Here is a 20,920-nt window from a genome sequence, read left to right as displayed (position 1 = left end):
AGACCCCAGCAGGTTTAAAATTGTAAATGTGCATGATGAGAAGAGATGGTCTTTTTCTTATTGCAGTCACTATTGCAAAGCTGGTAATTTGACCATTTAGAAGAGGGTTTTACCCAGTATAGTGGGTAACTCTGGAGAACTTTCTTGGAAGAGTCACAGAATGTAGGCTTGGGGTCTGAGGGTCGATAGTAGGTTACAAAATGACAAGTGGAGGGAAGTAAACAACTTAGCAATAAACAATACCTGAGCCCCCCCCTAGACTGATATTCCAAGGCTAACTCTAAATTAAGGACATTTCTAATCCTCTTTTCTTGTCTCTAATGTCTGGCTAGTCCACAAATCAAGTAGTGAAGTAGCTATTCTTCTTTCAAAGTAAATTTCAGGAATCAAGTTTTCCTAAACAATACCATATCTTGGAAATATTTCATTTCTGGGTGCCTGGGTGGCTCAGTGGGTTAAAGCCTCTGCCTTCGGCTCCGGTCATGATCTCAGGGTCCTGGGATTGAGCCCTGCATCAGGCTCTCTGCTCAGCAGGGAGCCTGCTCCCCCCTCTCTGCCTGCCTCTCTGCCCACTTGTGATCTCTTTCTCTCTGTGTCAAATAAATAAATAAAATATTTTTAAAAAGAAATATTTCATTTCTGAGTTAGCCTAAACAATTATTTAAAATGCAGTTTCTAGATCATAGATTTGATATAATTGCCTAAATGTGACTATCCCTAATTACCCTAATTGCGAAAGTGGAGCAAGTTAGAATGTTAATAATTTCTTAAATGAAGTTATTTGTAATTATCAAGGGAACCACATATACATGACTCGTTTCCCTAAGACAGTCTGTTTTCTTCAATTTCTCTCATCACAAAACAAATGATGGGTTACACATCTCTTTGCTTTTTGGAAAGCACCCCATAGCTTTTTAAAAAACCTCATGGCTAAACCATCTAGTGCACTTGACAAGGCCTTCTTGAAACAGGTAAATCAGTGGATGAAAATCCTCGAGCTGTGGCAAAGAGTGTGGAAGCAACTTTATCACGTGTGGTGGGGGATCCGAGTGGGGTTATGGGACGTGTGTGTGTGTGTGTGTGTGAGAGTAAAACGAGGCCATATATTACAGCAAACAATAGAATTAACCTCCCCATCCCACCCCTTACCTTTATCCTGGAGTCTTTCTCCCTCAGGAGTCCTGTTTCTTATGCATAGTAAAGTGTCTTTTTAGTCATTAAAGGGTAGCATTTCCAAAGAGGATCTTAGAAAAGCAGCAGAAATGAAATCAGTATTTAGTGGTAACTGCTCTTAATATATCTGTGATTATGAAAGAGGTTCAAATATATCTCAAGAATTGACTCTCTTTGATGTTTGAAAATCCTACCAAATCTGTCAGTGTTACACCATTGATACCAGAAAAACGTAGAAGTATTTACTACAGGGACTGCTTGTGTGAATCAGCTCTTGAAAGAAAATGGCATTTCAAAGCAGCCATAGCGAAGGGAAGTGTTTCCTATCAGGTGGTTTCATCCATCCCTGGCAGGGCCTTCTTAACTTCCCGGTAGAGCTTTTTCTTCCCTACTTCTCTAGCCTCCATGGAGTGTGGACCTCTCTGAGAAATACAAAGAGCTTTAGAGGAAGGACACATTGGGAAGAAAGTAAGAGAGGAAGATCTGATCATTTCTCCAATTTCTTGGGAATTTTTGTATGACTGGAGAAGTTGTACCTTCTTTTGAATTGTCTTATTTCCTCAATGTACGTGGACAACAGAGTTTTACTCATTATCTTACACTTCTTCATTAAATGCCTTACATGTGTGTATCTAGTATCCAGTAAGCCACTGCGAGTAATCATTGTGTCTTGAAATAGTTTCATACAGATGAGTTACCTCAGAGTTATCCTCGACTGGTTGGCTCATTTAGGAGTTGACACAACTGGAGGTAACAGCTACTCCGATGAGGACGGCAGGCACTTGTGCATGAGATTTGTCCTGAGGCCTGGATACCCAGGGGCTCCAGAACAAAGCCTTCCGTAGGCGACAGCCCTGGTTTACAATATTAATGAGAGTACCCTCACTGCGGAAGGGTCAGCTAATGTGGGGCTAAGGCTTGAGTGCCTCCCTCCCTGTCCTGCAGCCCACTTCTCTGCGTGCCCGATTGCACTGGCTACAAGCAGGCTAAAAAAGGCCATGCAGCCTCAGTGTGAAGAGCTCCCACCTGCCTCCTGGTGCTGAAGATGACTGACCTTGTTCCCGATTTGATGTAGAGAGGGAAGCACCTAGAGCCCTTCAGGCTGGCAGGGAGCCCCCCTTGGAGATGCAGGAACAACGGCCAGAGTCCTTCCTGAATGCCAGGATTCAACTTTCAAAACAATGCTGCTTTAATCCTCATTTGATTTCTCAGGGTGAGGTGTCTTACTTATACTTACTTATACTCACATTTAACCTACCTTCCATCCAGAAGCAAACATAGAAAGCTTCCTAAGCTGTAACTTTCCAAGTTCACATGTCAGCTACCGGATGGGAATCACACAGCCAAACAGAATAGGGCCCTAGCTTAGCTGGAGGGAAGTCTTCGCTTCCCGATCACCGCTATCACCTCAGCATAGATGCTTCTGTATAAATCAGGGCTTCTTGAACTTTCTAGTCTTAGGAGCCCTTTTACACTCTTAAAAATTATCAAGGACCTCATAAAACTTTAGCTTCTGTGGAATGTATCTATCAATATTGCTGAATTAGAATTTAAAACTGAGAAAATTTTAAAGTATTTACTTCATTTAAAAATAACAAAAATCCTATTACGTATCATGTAAATAATATATTTCTGTGAGAAATGACAGTTTTTCAAAACAAAGCAAAGATAACGAGACGAGCCACATTGTTTTGCATTTTTATAAATCTCCGAATGTTTGACTGAATAGAAGATAGCTGGGTTCTTATACCTGGTTAAAGAATAGGAGTAACACTGGTCTCAAAGAGATACATAGATGGAAAGGGGAAGGGTATTTTAGTAGCCTTTTTCAGATAACTGGGCTTATTCGTCTTTGATACTACGTCAAAGCTTAACAAGGTTCTCAAAAGTTCATTGCCATGTAGAATCTGAAACCACATTAAGAAAATTTTTGTTCTTGGTTATATAAAAAACTCACTAGTCTATCTTTCATTTGACTGGGTCTTTTACCTGTGAATGTTTTTGTAACACAAGACCTTTGGTCATTTGGAAATTATTGATTCATGAAGTCATGAAGAACTTCCAAATGTTGACATATTTCATTATAAGATGTTTTAGAAATCACATTTGTTAACATCAACAATTTAATCAGAAGGTCTTTAAGTACTGAGAAGCTGTCAAACTCACGGTGGCACATAAACATTTTCTAAAATTCTAGTTTTCACTTGAGAGCCCAAATTATATTCTTGGCAACAGAAACTCTCCATTGTTTTCCTTGAAGTGACGAGCTTGCTTCTCTCATTTATCAGAATATGTCTGTCATTCACCCAACTCTAATGAACCAGCCTGGCTTGTCTGCATTCTTTTAATTAAAAGGAGCATTCCATGAGCCGAGCAGCCAGTTGGGCCCACAGCTCCAACAACCACACCAGCGCTTCTCCTCACAAAGGCCTCTGACCTCCCGTTTACAGCAGGGGTATTGTAGGCATACTTCCCTTTTTATCCCACAGGAGATTGGGAAAATGCATACTCAAGTGTTTATTAGTAATAAAATTAATAATTTTGTCTTTCATGTGGGACATTCTTATGTGAAACTGGGCATCTTTCTGGGGCTCTGTTGGTAAAGTTTGGTGTTTGGTGCTATTGCCTTGATTCCCGCTAAGGTACCCCCAGTTGCACCCACATTGCTTCTGCACCATCAGGCCCGCTGTCAACACAGTAAAAATGCAAATAACATTAGGATGATTATGAAAACACGTTTGGCCTCACAAACCACCTAGAGGGCCTGGGCTCCCTAAGGCTCTGTGGACCATACTTTTACAACTACTGGAATAGATAGTAGACTAGTTAACCTTTATTAACCTCATAATATGTGCCATACATGATTAGAGGCGCTGATTATTTTAATCCGCAGTTGTTCAGATATATGAAGAGCCTACCGCATTCTAGAAAACATATTCTTTTTAACCTCTGAACCCTGGTACATTTAAGCTGCTCTGCTGCCGGCGTGTGGGAGCTAATTAAAATCTGAGGAATCTTCAATAGCATTGCTGCCAGGGGTATGAAAACTCCATCTTCTTAGTCCCAGAGGTGTTCAGAGCGTTAGAAATTCATTGACTTAGCCTGGGTTTGCTTGGTGGGTGCTGGGTCTCTAGTGTATGTCAGGCCACAAAATATACCGTCCGTTCAGGGCTCTTGGGAATATTTGCTCCCCTGCCGTCCCTCCCCCATCTTCTTCCTTCTTGTAGTTATTCTTTCTCTCAGTTTCTGGACTTCCATCTCACAATTTAAAACCCTCCCCTACAAGAATGGCCTTAAATGTCGCGCATTCACTGAATTACATCTGTCCATCAATAACACACTGCAAGTCTTGCTTTTTCTGTCAGTCTTAGCGTCATGTTTTCATTTTAACTGAGCTTCCACTGGGTCACACGCGCATAATCATTTATCCCATTCTCTCACATTTGCTGGAAGGCTGGCCTGGACAGAGAACCCATGGGGTGCTTCCTGCTCTGCTCTTTCAGATAAAGGGCTGTTTCCTTTCTCGTTTGCCCTCTCAAGAGGTGTTTTACTGTAAATGCTCCATTCTCTATAAATGTTGATTTGGATTATCATATCAGTGGAGCTAAGAGCTCACCCAAATCCTGAACTAATCTGAAAGCCAGGTTAAGGGAAAACTAATTTACTTGGTATCCTTAGGACTCTGTAAAATTCCCTGTTGACAAGAGGATGGTCCTTGAGCTGACCAACAGTTCTGGTTGTTGCTTTTTCTTGTTTGACAGGGACTGTGATGTGTATGATCTTGGCAGAGAATTTGGTTGTTAGTGGAGAAAACCATAATTCTTTCAGGTCAGGAGGTAGGCCGAAGGGGGAATTGTACTTACAGAACTAGAAAAACTTTCGTTGGGTCCAAGACTGTGTGTTGTATGGCTTTGTCATGCTTTCATTCCTTACCGTGACTATTAACTGGGAGAAACAAGAACTCGTACATTCATTTGGCAAGTGAGGAAACGGGTTCCTGACAGGAGCCCAGTCTGTCCCATAAATAACTGATTTCCCCCCAGAGGATAGAGACATTACCTAACTTAACAGATATTAGTCAGCAATCCCTGCCTAGTGAGGTCTCTTAGGAACATCTTTTAACTTTGCTTCTCCCTGCTCTGGGGATCCTTTTTTAAGTTTTGCAGCCTGTCTCCCGTCTGAACCTCCAACACCCACAGGGTTGATAGACCCAGCAGTAAGTTAAATTCATCCTTTATATCTAGATCTCTCCTAAAGCTTTGGTAACAAAGTTCTATTTTTATATCCTCATGATGAGCCAAGACTGTATGTAGAGCAGACATCTGCCATATATAATGACATGGAGGTAGAAAACTAGATGATTAGAGGTGGCACAGGCTACCAAAAGCACCTATCTGAGCTTATTCCAAGTTTCTTCACTGATGGACTGAGTGACCTTTATTGTCCCCTGAGCTCTGCTTTTAACATCAGGTCTGAATTAAGGTCTTGGTGCCATCCATACCTTGTGGGAATGTGATAGGCAGAGCCAGATTGGAGACAATTGTGGTTAAGAGTAGCAATTGTGGGGGCGCCTGGGTGGCTCAGTGGGTTAAATCCTCTGCCTTCGGCTCAGGTCATGATCCCAGAGTCCTGGGATTGAGCCCCACATCGGGCTCTGGGAGCATGCTTCCTCCTCTCTCTCTGCCTGTCTCTCTGCCTACTTGTGATTTCTCTCTCTGTAAAATGAATAAATTAAAAAAAAAAAAGAGTAGCAATTGTGATTTCTCACCCCTGTGTGTGTGTTTGTGTGTGTGTGTGTGAGAGAGAAAGAGAGAGAGACATGGGGAGGGGGGTATGCAGTGCCCTCCCAGGCATTCTGGCAAGCCCTCTTTCACCCTGTCCTCCAACTCAGATCTGCCTCTCCCTTCTGACCAACCTCCCATACTAGTGCCACTCAGCACTTTTCAAGAGCCTCTCAATCCACCCTCTGCAGTTTCCATGGCTGCTCTGCTCCCACTTCAGTGACCTCTCCTTGACCTGTGCAGCCAGTGGTATTTCTGTGCAACCCGTATGAGCCCTGGTAACTTCTGAATTCCAAGCCATCCTGGCTTTTCTCTTGACACTTGTGAAAGTGGTGGTGAGGCAGTGTTTGCTGACCCCTGCCAAAGATCCAGGGCAACACAGTCTCTTCAAGGAACTGATGGTCAGTGGTCCAGCTGCAAAGTCTTCAGACCTTATAGGATGTTCTCCTTCTACTTCTCTCCATCTCCTAACAGAGTTTTATGTGTATGTCATCCAAAATACCTTCTGGAATTCTTGAGTTGATGGCACGGCTTACTCAGTTCATGGCATGTGGTATATTTAATGTACTTGGGGAATATTATCCATGGTAGAGAAAATCCAGGGCTTAATATCACTTGTCTCCAAAGAGCCAGTGACCGGTGTCACCTTCTCACACCTTTTCCAACCCCCACCACAGCCCACCCCAAAACTAATTACTCCCCACTCTGTCCCATGGCACTTGTACATTTTGGTATTTATTACACTGTGTTATAAAATAAAGACAAAATATCTTTTATTAAATCAAAATGAAAATGTAAAGAACTGGGCTGTGAGGCCCTGAAGACAAGGACAGTATCTTACTTAGTCTTCTATTTCCAGTATCAGTTCAAATGTCATTTACTCAAAATAAAATATTTAGTACTCTAATTAAAAAATGCAATATTCTTTTATTGTAGTATGGTTCACACACATGTCTTTCGATGATATATTTCACTTCTCTGCATGCCACAGTCCACCCTTAGGAAAAGAATGTTTTAACCTTGAGCACTGATGTTGTGTCCCTGTCAAATGGAGTGGCTGAGATACACGGCTCTCTCCCTGTGCCATGATAGGCTCCATAGCGGTCCTCCCTCTTGTCCTTCCAGCCACCTTGAAGGAGCTCATCTCACAGACCATGATCCGCTGGGCCCAGGAGGACCAGATCCAGGATGCAGAGTTGGTCCGAATGATGTTCAGCCTCCTTCAGAGACAGTATGACAGCATCGGGGAGCTGCTGCAGGCCCTGCGGAAGACCTACACCATCAGCCAGGCCTCCGTGAGCGACACCATCAACCTGCTGGCTGCGCTGGGCCAGATCCGCTGCCTGCTCAGTGTCAGGATGGGCAAGGAGGAGGAGCTACTCATGATCAACGGGCTGGGGTAGGTCGTTCTCCGTTGAGTGCAAGCTCCTCAGGAGAACTTTGGGAGGGAAAACTGGTCCACCTGGCCATATGGGTGTTCCAGAATTCAGTTGTAGAAAATCCCTGCGTGCTACTATCCTGATCTCATGCCTCATGGGATAACGTTCTTGATGAATCAGTCACCTTTGAGAACCGAGGAGACCAGACTGCAGGCTACAGAGGTGAAGGGACATTGCCAGAAACAGTGGGGAGGAATCTTAGAGAAAAGCAGTTATTTGGTGTGTGTCTGAAGAAAATAGCCCCAGGGAGGCAAGGAAAACAATTCAGAGAAGGAACAGTGTGTTCAGCTCAGCAAGAGAGACATGTTTTGAGCAGTTGAGCTTTTGCCTGGAATTCTTCTGAGACTTCCCTCTGAGAAACTGCCGGCTGATCCCTCCCTTTGCCCGGGACTAACCCAGAGAGTCATTTCTGTTAGTTCTGCAAGGTACCTTTCCCCATAACAATAGCTCACGGCTCTTCCTTGGAAGCCATGCTGTCAAAAAGACAGCGTTTTGGACATCCAAAAAGATTTCCTTTAATTAGGTGGTGACGTTCCATTGTGTGGATGAGAAAACCAAAGCCCAAAAAAGTTAACTGCCCAGCCCACAATGTTACTTGATGAAAATCAAGAACTAGGACCACGACCTTCCTGCTGCACCATGTTCCATCTCACCGTCCTGCAGCAGCACACTGAAGGAACCCCCGCCCCAAGCCCCAGAAGAGGGACTTCAAGGATCCCTGGGTCGGGCCGGGGAGATGCAATCATGCCTCAGATTCATTTGCATGGAAGAATCATGCATGTACTAGAAATGAAGAGTCTCTTATGGGAAAAGTAACCTGCAGAATTCGCTTGTCCCCTGGCCCTGGCAGTAGACATAGCAGCAGTAAAAACTGGTGCTATTTCCTCTTAACAGCAGCCTGCCCTGGGGGGACAGGGAACAGGCTGAGAGTAACCACCCAGAGAGGGATTACACAGCCCCCTCCCAGGCTGCTGCTGCATTTTGATTTGCCTTTATCGTGTGTGAATTTATACTGAATGATAGAAAAATACATTTTTTAATATTTCATTGTTAATTTCACTGGTTTTTTGAGGACTGCTGCCCCAGAATGTCATGGGTACCTAATACACAGTTGCCTTTAAGAAAGGGGTATAGCCTTATCATTAAGAAAACTGAAGTACACAGAGACTTAGATATAAGGATGAGAGAAGGAAAAAAAAAATGTAGAAGACCCTGCATACATGGAGGAAGAGAAATCCAGTAATTTGGGCTGTCTCAAAACCATTCCAAGCAAAAGAGCAAAGGGTTGGGGGGCATGCCTGGGTTGTTCTTTCAGTTAAGCGTCTGCCTTCAGCTCAGGTCATGATCCCAGGGTCCTGGGATCAAGTCCCACATCGGGCTCCTTGCTCAGCTGGGAGCCTGCTTCTCCCTCTGCCTGCCGCTCCCCCTGCTTGTGCTCGCTCACTCTCTCTCAAATAAAATCTTTAAAGAAGGGACGCCTGGGTGGCTCAGTTGGTTGAGCGGCTGCCTTCGGCTCGGGTCATGATCCCGGCGTCCTGGGATTGAGTCCCGCATCGGGCTCCTTGCTCCGCGGGGAGCCTGCTTCTCCCTCTGCCACTCTGTCTGCCTGTGCTCACTCTCTCTCTCTCTCTGGCAAATAAATAAATAAAAAAAAAATCTTTAAAAAAAAAAAAAAATCTTTAAAGAAAAAAAAGACAAAGGGACAACTGTGTAATATGTCATTAGAAGGAAATGTCTCAAAGAAAGTAGTTCATAGAAATAGGGCAAAATACTCCTGTGAGCTAAAAAAAAGGCACTCTACATATATTCTGACTGACCTAGTACCTTCTCAGTACCTTCCAGCCTGTCACATTTGCATTCCTTCACCCCTGTGTCTGCGAATCTGTGTCCTCACCCCTGAATATTCACAGAAGGAAGTGCTGAAGTCTGCCCTGTCTTTCCCATAGAGACATTATGAACAACAAGGTGTTTTACCAGCATCCCAACCTCATGCGAGTCCTTGGCATGCACGAGACGGTGATGGAGGTGATGGTGAACGTGCTGGGCGCAGAGAAGTCTCAGGTAAGGCTACAAGGAGAACTCAGCCAGAACTTGACCCCTAAGCAGGGCCTTGTGTGGCCTTGTTCACAGCCACGTGGCTGGCGTCTGTTGCCTCAGTGACCCCTCCCGGGGAACGGGAGCGATGTGCACAAAGATGGGAAATAGCCAAGGGCCGGGACAGTGCTGCTGAATGGACTCCAGCCAGTGTAAGAACGCTGACTCCTGAGGCTCAGAGCTTTACTCACTCATTCCACGAGGCTGGTCACCTGCTAAATTTACTTCCCATACCTTCAGCCCTGCTCCTTCCAAGACGGAATCCCTCTGGGTTCCACTTAGGAGCCTGGTATGTTTTGTGCTGGGTCAGGAGAATGCTGCTCGGAAGAAGAAGAAGGTCTTAATAACGAGCTGGGCAGCGTTCCCTCAGGAGTGAGCATTTGCTCTGCGCCCCAAGGTCCTGAGGATACGGACTTTCCTGGCCACGCCCCCATAACAAGCCTGCTGTAAGGGGGGAGCTCCCTGGGCATTCACCCCAACTGGTGTGGGGTGCTCCTCAGAGTTCGGTCTGAAGGCAGTAGAGTGGAGGATGTTTTCAGATGTTGGAAATTCCAGAGTGCCGGGTCCTAGGAACGAATGATTTGCAAAGCAGTTCCACCAGTATTGACAGATGGGGATGTGAAGGAAGACCAGAAGCCAAGCTCACATTCCTTCTCACTCGCTTTTTTCTGGTCCATCGGGAAAGTGGACCCTCTGCAGAGAGCCCTGAGCAAATGTCTGCTCACCTCAGCAAGCAGGTAGCGGGGAGGGTTCAGAACCTCATTTGGAGAGCACCCACCCCCATGATTCTAAAGGGGGAAATCAAGGACTTTCTAGGATCCAGAGCAAGGTTAACACAGACAGCACTTACTGAGCATTATTGGATCAAAATAAGACCCGGCCAGGCTCTAGAGATGCTAATTACTTTGTTAAGGAGAGAAGCCAAGTGCAATCAACAGTAACATAAGATGGCATCTCAGGGCTAAATTGTATGGATCAGATTACAGGTGCTGTGGGAGCCCACTGGAGAGCAGTCATCAAGGACAGAAGTAACCAGGGGAGAATAAAAAAGTAATTGGGGAAGGTTCAACAGCCTGAGAGGGCAGTGCTCATCAGGCTCCCACAACTCTAGGGGCCTGCCTTTACCCAGAGGACCCAGGTCTTATGCAATGCTCTCCATTATTTGATGATCACTCATCTCCCTTTCTGAACTTTCTCATCAGAAGTCTGTCCACTCCCTTCCCAGATGGAAACAGTAGTCTGATACGGGGTCACATAATTTCATGTGACATCAGAAGGTGTCTAGGATTCTTGTTTGGCCTCTTTTTCCTTTGCAAGAAGGATATTTCAGGAACTAAAATTAGCTCTCAATATTTTGGGACTTCTCTTCTCAGGTATTTACTCACTGTCTTGGAATAAGTGAGTAAGCCCTGGATAGCAGTGGAAGTAAGAAAGTTCATTTTCCAAACTGTTCATAGCTTACACCGGTGTTGACATGTGGAAGTCCATTGATTACACAACCTGAAACTCTTGGAAGTCAGACTTTTCAGGAAGGACTCATGATGGACTCTTTTCCTTGACACTTCTTCTCTCTACAGATTGCTTTTCCCAAGATGGTTGCTAGCTGTTGCCGCTTCCTCTGCTATTTCTGTCGAATTAGCCGGCAAAATCAGAAGGCCATGTTTGAGCATCTGAGTTACCTGCTGGAGAATAGCAGTGTTGGCCTAGGTATGTCACATTATTGCTTCCACATTTGGGCTTGGAGGTGACAGTCCCCCTGCTGACCCCTTAGAAGGTCAAGGAAAAGAAGCTACATTCCTGCTAAGGTATTTTTAAATAAAAGAAGGGACCTGCCTGATCTAAAAACAAATAAAATGACAATACGATGTCTCTGCTGTCCAACCTAAGGAGAGATGTTGCTACCCACCAGCACTGGTGACAGATTCGTGTTGGCGTAGTCACAGAGTTTTGCCTTGTCTCCCTTGGGACCAGTGGCTCATGGCTTATGAGATCCTGCCCGAGGTTGTAGATAGAATCTGGGGACACCCCCAGCCCACTCTGTTGACCAGGGAGCAGTGCTAATGAGACCAAGGTCAAAGATCCAACCCCTGCTTGGCAGGCTGGCTGTCAGCTGCATACCTGTCCCATCAGCCAACTAGCCAGTGCTCTCCTAAGCTGCAGGATGGACTGGCCAAGAGCAACTGCAGATAAACAGGGTAAATCCATCAGCACCATTAGGAAAGCAACACACTGCATTTGCCTTACTCACTGTCCTGGATGTAAACCAAGTGAATTTGTGAAAGACGCAAAACCACACCTACATCCATGTGAAATCTGATATCTCAAGTTTCTGATTTATCAAACGCAACCTTGGACTACCAACCTTTTATTTAAAAAAAAAAAAAAAAGTTTTTCTTAATTCTAGCCTAAGAATCAAAGGAAAATCAAAGATAACAGTGGTGACCTGATGTAACTATAATAAGAACTAATGCTGTTTGAAGCTATTTTAAAATTCTGGGTGGTGGCCCTAGAAATGGCCAAGTCATTTGAGCTTATTAGTTGATTAAGTGGCAACTCTCCCTTTTGAGTGATCACCGAAATGGGGCCCTCAAGAAGTATCATATTACAAAAGTACTTGAAAATACATGGTCCTGGCTAATTCTGTGAACTGATTTTCCAAGTGACTCCATATTTGCAATCAGTAATGAGTGTAGGGACAAGGATAACAAATAGAGCTGTTCTTAAATTGGACAGGCCGCCCCCTCAGGACAACGATGGGACCCAGGTTTAGTGTGTTTGCTGCCCTCTCCTGACCGTGAATTGGCACTGCAACCTCAGCTCAGCACTGGGTGGCCCTCATCCAGTTCTCTCTCCTCTCTTCCTTCCTCAGCCTCCCCTTCCATGAGGGGATCTACCCCACTGGACGTGGCAGCTTCCTCTGTGATGGACAACAATGAGTTAGCTCTGGGCTTAGAGGAACCGGACCTCGAGAAGGTAACTGGCCCCAGGGAGGCAGTGTGCTTGCTCTATCCTGTCTATAGTGCAGCCACACCAAGGAAATGCAGACCAGAGACTGGGTCTCCATCAGAAGCTCTTCAACAGGGACACCTGGGTGGTTCTGTCACTTGAGTGTTTGCCTTCAGCTCAGGTCATGATAGGGTCCTGGGATCAAGCCCCATGTTGGGCTCCCTGCTTAGCGTGGAGTTTGCTTCTCCTCCCTGTGCTGCTCTCTGTCAAATAAATAAAATATTTAAATTTAAAAAAAAAAAAGAAGCTATTCAACGCTACATGAAAATATGGTAGAAAGTGAGTAATTGGCAGCAGTGTGATAATAAGGACCAGAGCATCTCTTAGGGGCAGGGATAGCCATCTCCACCGACAAGGATATCTGGATATTTGTGTTCTCTGTATGTGGAGGCCCGGCCTCGCTGGTCTGCATGGAACACCACCAGAGACCTGGGGATCCTGATATAGTTCTGTGTCATCGAATTTTTAAGTCCAGACACTAAAAAAAGAAACATGACAGAAAACTGTATAATCAGTATATGGGTAAAGGAGGCCCACACGTCCTCTGCAGGAACAGATGATGTAAAACTGAGCTGCCCCACATGGGGATTGTGAAATGCACCCCCACTGGTGCTGATGACTGGAGGCTGATTCACCTACATCTTTTCCCCCTTCAATGTGAGGCGATTTCCTTGACTCTCTGAATGTGAAGGAGACTGATGTGGTGAGGGCAAGGGGGACAAGTAAGCGGTCATCCACCGAACAGTGGGTTTGGAAGTGCGTGGGAGAGGCACCACTCACCATGACCAGGGGATCAGGAAGGTCACTCGGGAGAGTGATGAGCTGAGGGAAGAGTAGAAACCAAGCAGACATACCATGGAGAGAAGTGTGCTGGGAATGTTTGTGAGGTTTAGTGAGGAGAGCATGGTGAGAATATTAGTGAGGTTTAGAACTGGGAGAGTGGTTGTGAGGAAACACGGGGTGTTTGGGGGGAGTGCTTGGGGAGTGAGGAGGGACAATAGGGAATTGGGCTTGAGGCTACCATAACTGTTTATGGTAGACTTTCATACTCTTACATGATCACTGTGGGCCTGGGCCCACTCTGAATTAACTCACATGACCATGACCCTCAGAACGTGCCTTTTTTGTTAGCACTCCCAGTTATAGGAGAGGAAACTGAGGCATAGAGAGGTTAGCTGACGTGCTCAGTGTCGTGGGGTTTGTTAAGTGTCAGAGTCAGGATCCGAAAGAGTCTGGCCCCAGAGGCCTTGCTCTACCTGTTCTAGGCTAAGACTTGTATGTAGGATCTCTCCAAGAAACCATCAGAGGGCTTTAAGCAGGGGGGCGATACACTGGGACTTGTATTTTAGAAAACACAGCCTGGTTTTAGCGAGAAGAACTGATTGGATCCAAAACAAGACACACACACACCCCCATACAAACACAGACTCAGGTGTTCTGCCCCCAGCAGTACTTCGTGTGGATGCTGTCCCACAAACGCCATGGATCTTCCTGGTCTCCTTCTAGTGAGACAGACTTCAGACTCTGCTCTGCAGACACTGAAACAGCCATCAAGAGCTCAGTGTTTTGGGGGTGCCTGGGTGGCTCTGCCTGTTAAGCATCTGACTCCTGATTTCAACTGAGGTCATGATCTCAAGGTGGTGAGATTGAGCCCTGTGTCGGGGAGCATGGAGCCTGCTGAAGATTCTCTCTCTCTCTCTCTCCCTCCTTCTTTGCCCACTGCTCCTTCACACACAGGCTCGCTCGCTCTCTCTCTCTCTCAAAAAACAAACACAGTGTTTTAGTTGGTGAGGTAACTGATGGCTATATAAAAAAGGGCTGATGGGTCTCCTAAAACAAGCAGGGCCACGAGGTTAATACTCAGTACCCCTCTTAAATGACCCTGCTTGACAATAACCCTAAGCCTCCCTTGAAGTGGCAGAATGGGATAAGGAGAGGCCGAGAGGCTGGGTAAGGGAAAAAAGAGAGACCTAGGGAGATCAGTGAATGGACAGGATGAGGTCTGCTGCCCCGTCTTCCAGTGGTCCTAGTGGCTCAGCATCTCAGCACGGGGCTACGGACTTTATTCAGACCCGTGTCAGGAAATCACCCAAGTGTGGTTCCTAGGAGAGAAGGGAGAGGAGAGGGAAATGCTGCCGTTCTCCCTTTCCGTTGATCACAGCAGAAATTAGGTCCCTTAAGATGGAATGACAGCCCCCACCCCGGCCCACACACATGCAGGTGCTTATTTCAGTGGCCAGTGAAATGTATTGTACCTGTAACCTTGAAAACACTGCCTAAATCCTGCCTTTATTGATGTTTCCCTGACATTAAAAAAATTTTTTTTATTTTTTAAAATTATTTTTATTAGCATATAGTGTATTATTTGCCCCAGGGGCATCAGGCTTACACATTTCACAGCACTCACCATAGCGCATACCCTCTCCCTGACATTTTAAAGGCCAAATCAAGTCCACGCTCCAAGCAGAATAGTATCGTTACTGGTTTAAGAAGAAAAACAATGTGATGATTATTTCTTATAAGTTGTGATGTAGATACATTATTCTTACAAAAGGACTTAGAGAATTTGGCATCAGCAAATACATGATTCATTTGAACAGCACTTATTGACCATCTGCTGTGTGCTGGGCTCTGGGGAATCAAAAATGAAGGATTTTTAGAGGATTTTGCAGCCCCATGGATTTTCCCCTTTTCCTTGTACACAGAAAATGTCAAAGGATAAATCAGAATAACAACTGCATTTCAAGCAAAGGCTGTTTGCCAGGCTTGCTTTTTTTTTTTTTTTTTTTGGCCTGACACTTTCTAAAAAGTAAGAAAGTTCCAAGTTATTCTACAAGATCACAGGGCTAAGATCCAGTGACCTGAAAGCAGAGAACACTACTAATCCCAGCCCTTACCTGGCCATGGCACCTTCACTCACCACCCCAACCTTAACATCTTGGCTTTGGACTTGAAACCATGATTGCTGTTAATGCAGAACTTAAGTAGGGATCCCGAATCTGTCAAGCGCCCACTCAGAGTCAACCAGTGACTGAATATTTTGGTCTTGAAATAACATGGCCAAATGAACATGGCCCGCCTGGACCCGTTATCTCCCCAGATGCCCCCTAGTTAGGCCTGTGGGGGGAGGGGCAGAGGGAGAGTGAGCTCATGTGAGTGGGGACAGGGGCAGAAGGAGAGAGAGAATCTCAAGCAGACTCCCTGCTGAGCACAGAACCTGATGTGGGGCTTGATCTCATGACGCTGAGATCGTGATCTGAGCCAAAATCAAGGGTCATATGCTTAACCTACTGAGCCATGCAGGCAGGCACCCCATTAAGGCTGTGTTTAAATGGCAACTCCCTCTTTCCAAAACTGGGAAAACCAAAGAACTGAGAGCTCATGGAGTATTCCTCCCTAACAGTGATAATCGGTCCTATTCGTTACTTGGAAACAATAATGAATTGGAAGTTCTGGTTTCAAACCTATGGAATTATTATTTTTTTGAAAGAGTTTATTTATTTGGCAGACAGATCACAACTAGGCAGAGAGGCAGGCAGAGAGAGAGAGAGGGAAACAGGCTTCCCACTGAGCAGGGAGACCAATGCAGGGCTCAATCCCAGGTCCTGGGATCATGACCTGTGCTGAAGGCAGAGGCTTAACCCACCGAGCCACCCAGGCACCCCCAAACCTACGGAATTATTAAGATAAAGGTTTGGGGCTCTCTCTAGCTTCTAAGAGAATGAAAGCCCTTCTGTTCCCAGAATTTTGTAGGCCTGGCAGCTATCTTATAAAAAACTTAGACACTTACTTTTGTACTGTTGTTGGCAGGTGGTGACCTACTTGGCAGGCTGTGGCCTGCAGAGCTGCCCCATGCTTCTAGCCAAAGGATACCCTGATGTCGGCTGGAACCCCATTGAAGGGGAACGTTACCTGTCCTTCCTGAGGTTTGCCGTCTTTGTGAACAGTGAGTCCCAGATTTCTCATGCCTTTCAGATCTAGGATAACATAAACTTGGGGACATATAAGGAAAGAGAGGTCCTTTGCATTTCTTCCTGTCTATAAGTGGCAGCTGGTAGAACAGTCTCAGGGAGAATGAGGCCAGAGAAGGATCAAGAATAGCGTCCGATGGATGGAGCACTGAGCTCGAGTGCCAGATGGGAAATCAAGGCAGAGGCTAGGGCTTTTCACTGCTTTGTACCTCTTCTCTCAGTAAAAGTGGGGATTATTAACATTTTCATCTCACTAATTTCACAAGGCTAAATGCAGATGGATGGATACATGCATGCATAAAAATTAAGAATAAATAACTATAAAAGGTAACAAAACTCCCAGGAGAGAAGTATTTCTGTGGCAACTCTAAAACTATTCTTCTTAATACAAATTACTTCCCATGTGTAATGAATTCCAAGTCTACAAAAATTATTTAGTTCCCCGACTCTAATATACTGAATATTGTGTAAAATTAAGTGACCTGCTTTCCTGAAAATGTACCTTGTCTCCTAAGATTTTGTTCTAATACTAATTTGCTTATATTCACATGAGAATTATGATCCTTCTCCGTTCTCCCAGTTTAGAGTTCCAGGCTAACAAATCCAGCTTGTCTCATTACATGATTGCAAAAAGGGATGGCGGCTCATGAGCAATCATACCAAATTTTCTAAGGAGAAGAGTTTGTCTCAAAGTATATTGCCGCGATGTGATCACTGTATTCGTGTGTACTTTTGTCTCCTTTCATGCCCACCCCACCTGCTTACTTTCCTATATGGTAATACACTCTACTCTTAATGTGTGAATGATTTCCATCGTCCTGGTTGCCCCCATCCCTTTTCTTTCTGGGTCTCATCCGGCCAGATTCTTGATCACCTATCTTCTTTGCTCTCTGTACCCTTCAGTGTCCCTATCTGTTCATCGCCAGAATTGCTGAATTCCATTTTCTTTGAGGCCAGGGTCAGTGAATCCTCTAATAGTCTGTTGCACTTTCAGTCCCAATGACCGCATGTGCAGAATTAATTCAGAGTTACTGTGGTGATAGGGAAAAATTTTTAAGTGGTTTTTAAGGATTCATAAATCTCACTAAATTATGTGAGTAGACTATATGACACAAACCAAATCAAGCCAGGACTAACGTCTTCATTCATCTTGGCCACCTTCACAAGTTCAAGAGCTTCATGAGTCATTTTAGTGGGACTGTCTATATAGGTTATGAAGGTAAAGGAATCCACTGGCTCTGTTCCTATGGAGATTGCCCAAATTCCAACACTTGCTTATGCTGGTTACAAATGACCATATTGAACTCAACTCTAGACCAAAATGTTTAGTCTACTCCCTTTGCTTTCAGGTTTTATTATGCCTTTTTTGCATATTCTCTGTAGTGCAATTTCGTAAAGCAACAAACTCTAGCAAATTAGCCCATCAGTAGGAAAATATACACAGTTTATTTTTTTTTAAGATGTATTTATTAGCAAGAGAGCATGAGTGGGAGGTGCAGAGGGAGAGAGACTCTCAAGCAGAATCGGTGCTGAGCTCAGAGCCTCTTGCAGGAGCTCAATCCCAAGACACTGAGATAAAAACCTGTGCTGAAACCAAGAGTTGGATGCTCAACCAACTGCACCATCAAGGCACCCCAATATGTACATTTTAATTTAATGTGTTATTGAGTCTCTATAATATAAAGTATAAATAATGTAATAAAAAGTATATATTATATATATATTTATATATAGAGAGAGAGAGTATAATATTAAAATATCTATAATATAGGGGCACCTGGGTGGCTCAGTGGGTTAAAGCCTCTGCCTTCAGCTCAGGTCATGATCCCAGGGTCCTGGGATCGAGCCCCACATGGGGCTCTCTGCTCGGCAGGGAGCCTCCATCCTCCTCTCTCTCTCTCTCTCTCTGCCTACTTGTGATCTCTGTCTGTCAAATAAATAAAATCTTTTTTAAAAAATTTTTTTTAAAATAAAAAATCTATAATATAAAGTATATATTATAAAAATATATAATATATAAATTCTCTATAATATAATATCAAAAGCACATTTGGTTTTGGCAAGAGATAAATAGCTTCTGCTTCCCAAAAATGTATAGTCTAATAAGGGGAGTAGACATGAACAGAGGTCACTGTGATAAGAGTAAGGAAGGGACAGAGTGCTGTAGGGCTTCATGAAGGGAAACTCACATTCTGTTGAGAAGATCAGAGCAGTCCTCATGGAGGAGGTGTATTAGAAATGAGCTTCAAAGGGTCAAGTTTCCCAGATGCATAGAGGCAGGAAAGGTGATCCAGCTGGGGAGCGGCATGAGCAGTGGCCTCAAGACTAAAGCATGCTGTGCTCAGGAAATAGAGGGATCTGTTGATCTGGAGGACAGATGGGTGGATGACAGTGGCGAGAGATGAGGTTTAAAAGGTAGGTAGGCAGCTGTAGCAGAACCTAAATGCTAAGCTGAGATTAGATTCAGTATGCGGAGCACTGGGAAACCTTTTTAACTGGAGAGAGATTGACAGTAACCACTGGGAACTTCTGTGCCCAGTTAGAATAATGAGTTTCTAAACTATAATGGTGGTGGTAGGAATGGAATGGGGGAGATACATTTGAAAGAAATTACAGAGAACGTGTTTCTACAACTAGGTTATGATGATGATTATGGTGGTTGGGCCTGGTTGCGTTGATAAAAATAAATAGAAGTCACACTGAAGCTTAGAGATTTAAGCATAGGGAGAAAAAAAATAAAGATGTAAGAGGTGCCTGGGTGGCTCAGCTGATTAAGGATCCAACTCTTGATTTTTGGTTCAGGTCATGATCAGTTGTGAGATTGAGCCCCACATAGGCCACCACACTGGGCATGGAGCCTGCTTGAGATTCTCTCTCCCTCTACCTCTGTTTTTCCCCTCTGCCTCTTAAAAAAGAAAGAGGGGGAGGGATGGAGAAAGAGAGATGTGAGAAGGAGAAAATGATTTATAATAGAAGATAATGACCTTGGTTTCATTCAGACCAGTGATTCACTGATTTTGCAGTGTGTGACCCCAAAATGGGGGTGCCCTGATTATGGGGTTATAGGATAGAGATCAATCAGTCAGCAGATTGGGACTGAAGAGACTTGCAGATCATCTGTAGTTGAGATAGTAGGAGTAGATGTCCCAGGGGAAACACAAAAGCGAGAGATGGAGAGTGTGAGAAAGAAATGTTAGAATCTTCTTAAACCCCTAAAGAAGAAGAAAGAGTGCTTTAAGCACAATGGAGTGTTATGGGAGACTTTGGGCTAGAGAGCGGACTGTCTGGGGTACAAATATAGCTCTGTCACTTACTAGTTTTGCAAAGTTAGGCAAGTTACTTAAACGTTCCTAGCCTCAGTTTGTGTGTGTATGTCTTTATGTTAAGTAGAGAAAACAATAGTATGCACTTCACAGAGTTGTTGTAAGGCTTAAATGGAATAATCCATGGGAAACTTAGATTAGCAGAGTGTCAGAAATGTAGTAAGCGTGCAGTCATGATAGTTGTCATTGTTATTCATGGCCTTTACAAGGTTATTAGGGCATTTGAAATGGAAAGATTCTAATAAGTAGATTCTTTAGTGATCTCAAAGCCCTTTATAAATTTTCATGTCTAAAAAATGATTAAGAAGGACTTTTTGTGGCTTCTTCTCAGCAGTGAAAGATAAAGGTATTGTAGGTGATCATGGTAGGTGGGGGGAGTGGTCATGATGGGTAATGATAGGTGGTGGCAGGTGGCAATGGTGGATGATGGTGGGGTGGTGATAGTAGGTCGTGATTGGTGATGATGTTGTTGGGGGTATATGATGGTTAAGTAGTGGTCGTAGCAGCTCTTTGGGGTGATTGAAGTGGGTGGTGGTTAGTGACGTGACGCGTGGTAATGGTTGTGGGTACTGATGAGTGACAATGGGGTGCTCATAATGGGTGATGGTGAGATGTAATGGTTGGGTAGTGGATTGACACAGTGGGGTGTGGGGGTGACTGTGGGGGGGTGGGTGAGTGATGACGGAGTTGGTGAGGATGGTGGTGGTGATGGTAGCAGCTAACCTTTATTGAGCACTTACCAAAGCGCTTTGGAATGTATTAACTCACATAATACAAAAAATCCAATGAGATAGGTACAGTTATCTTCTTCATCTTACAGAGAAAGACCCAGTTGCTTAGAGGGGTTAAGTACCTTGCCCAGAATCACACAGCTAGTAGGATGTAAAGTCAGGATTTGAACCAGAGCAGTTTGGCCCCAGAGGCCAAACATTACTCACACCATTGTGCAGTATTGTCTGGGTAGTACAGTCTTTCTAATGAATGAACAAAGAGAGCATTTTCTCCTTTGAGCTGTTCAAAAATGGCAGCATTGTTTAATTACTGTTGGGTACTAATGTTTTTTAAAAAAATTTTTAAAGCCAAATCAAAAACTCTTGCTATATCAAAATAATAAAATTGGAAAATTCTTTCTA

At 44.4% G+C, this 20,920-nt stretch overlaps 1 protein-coding gene across 2 annotated transcripts in view; it reads left to right on the top strand.

The window, feature by feature from the left end:
• RYR3 (ryanodine receptor 3) overlaps positions 1-20,920 on the top strand; it is a gene marked incomplete at its 5' end in the record, with an annotated part of 503,048 nt that overhangs the window by 353,969 nt on the left and 128,159 nt on the right. For both annotated transcript variants that reach the window (XM_080809903.1, XM_080809904.1), the window contains 5 exons: positions 7,080-7,353; positions 9,340-9,454; positions 11,065-11,194; positions 12,357-12,460; positions 16,304-16,439. In XM_080809903.1, coding sequence (XP_080666029.1) covers positions 7,080-7,353; positions 9,340-9,454; positions 11,065-11,194; positions 12,357-12,460; positions 16,304-16,439 — 759 coding nt within the window. The remainder of the gene's footprint in view (positions 1-7,079; positions 7,354-9,339; positions 9,455-11,064; positions 11,195-12,356; positions 12,461-16,303; positions 16,440-20,920) is intronic.

The sequence above is a fragment of the Martes martes genome (genome assembly GCF_963455335.1).
Source record: "Martes martes genome assembly, chromosome: 7".
NCBI lineage: Eukaryota > Metazoa > Chordata > Mammalia > Carnivora > Mustelidae > Martes > Martes martes.
This window is presented reverse-complemented; position numbering and strand designations above follow the sequence as displayed.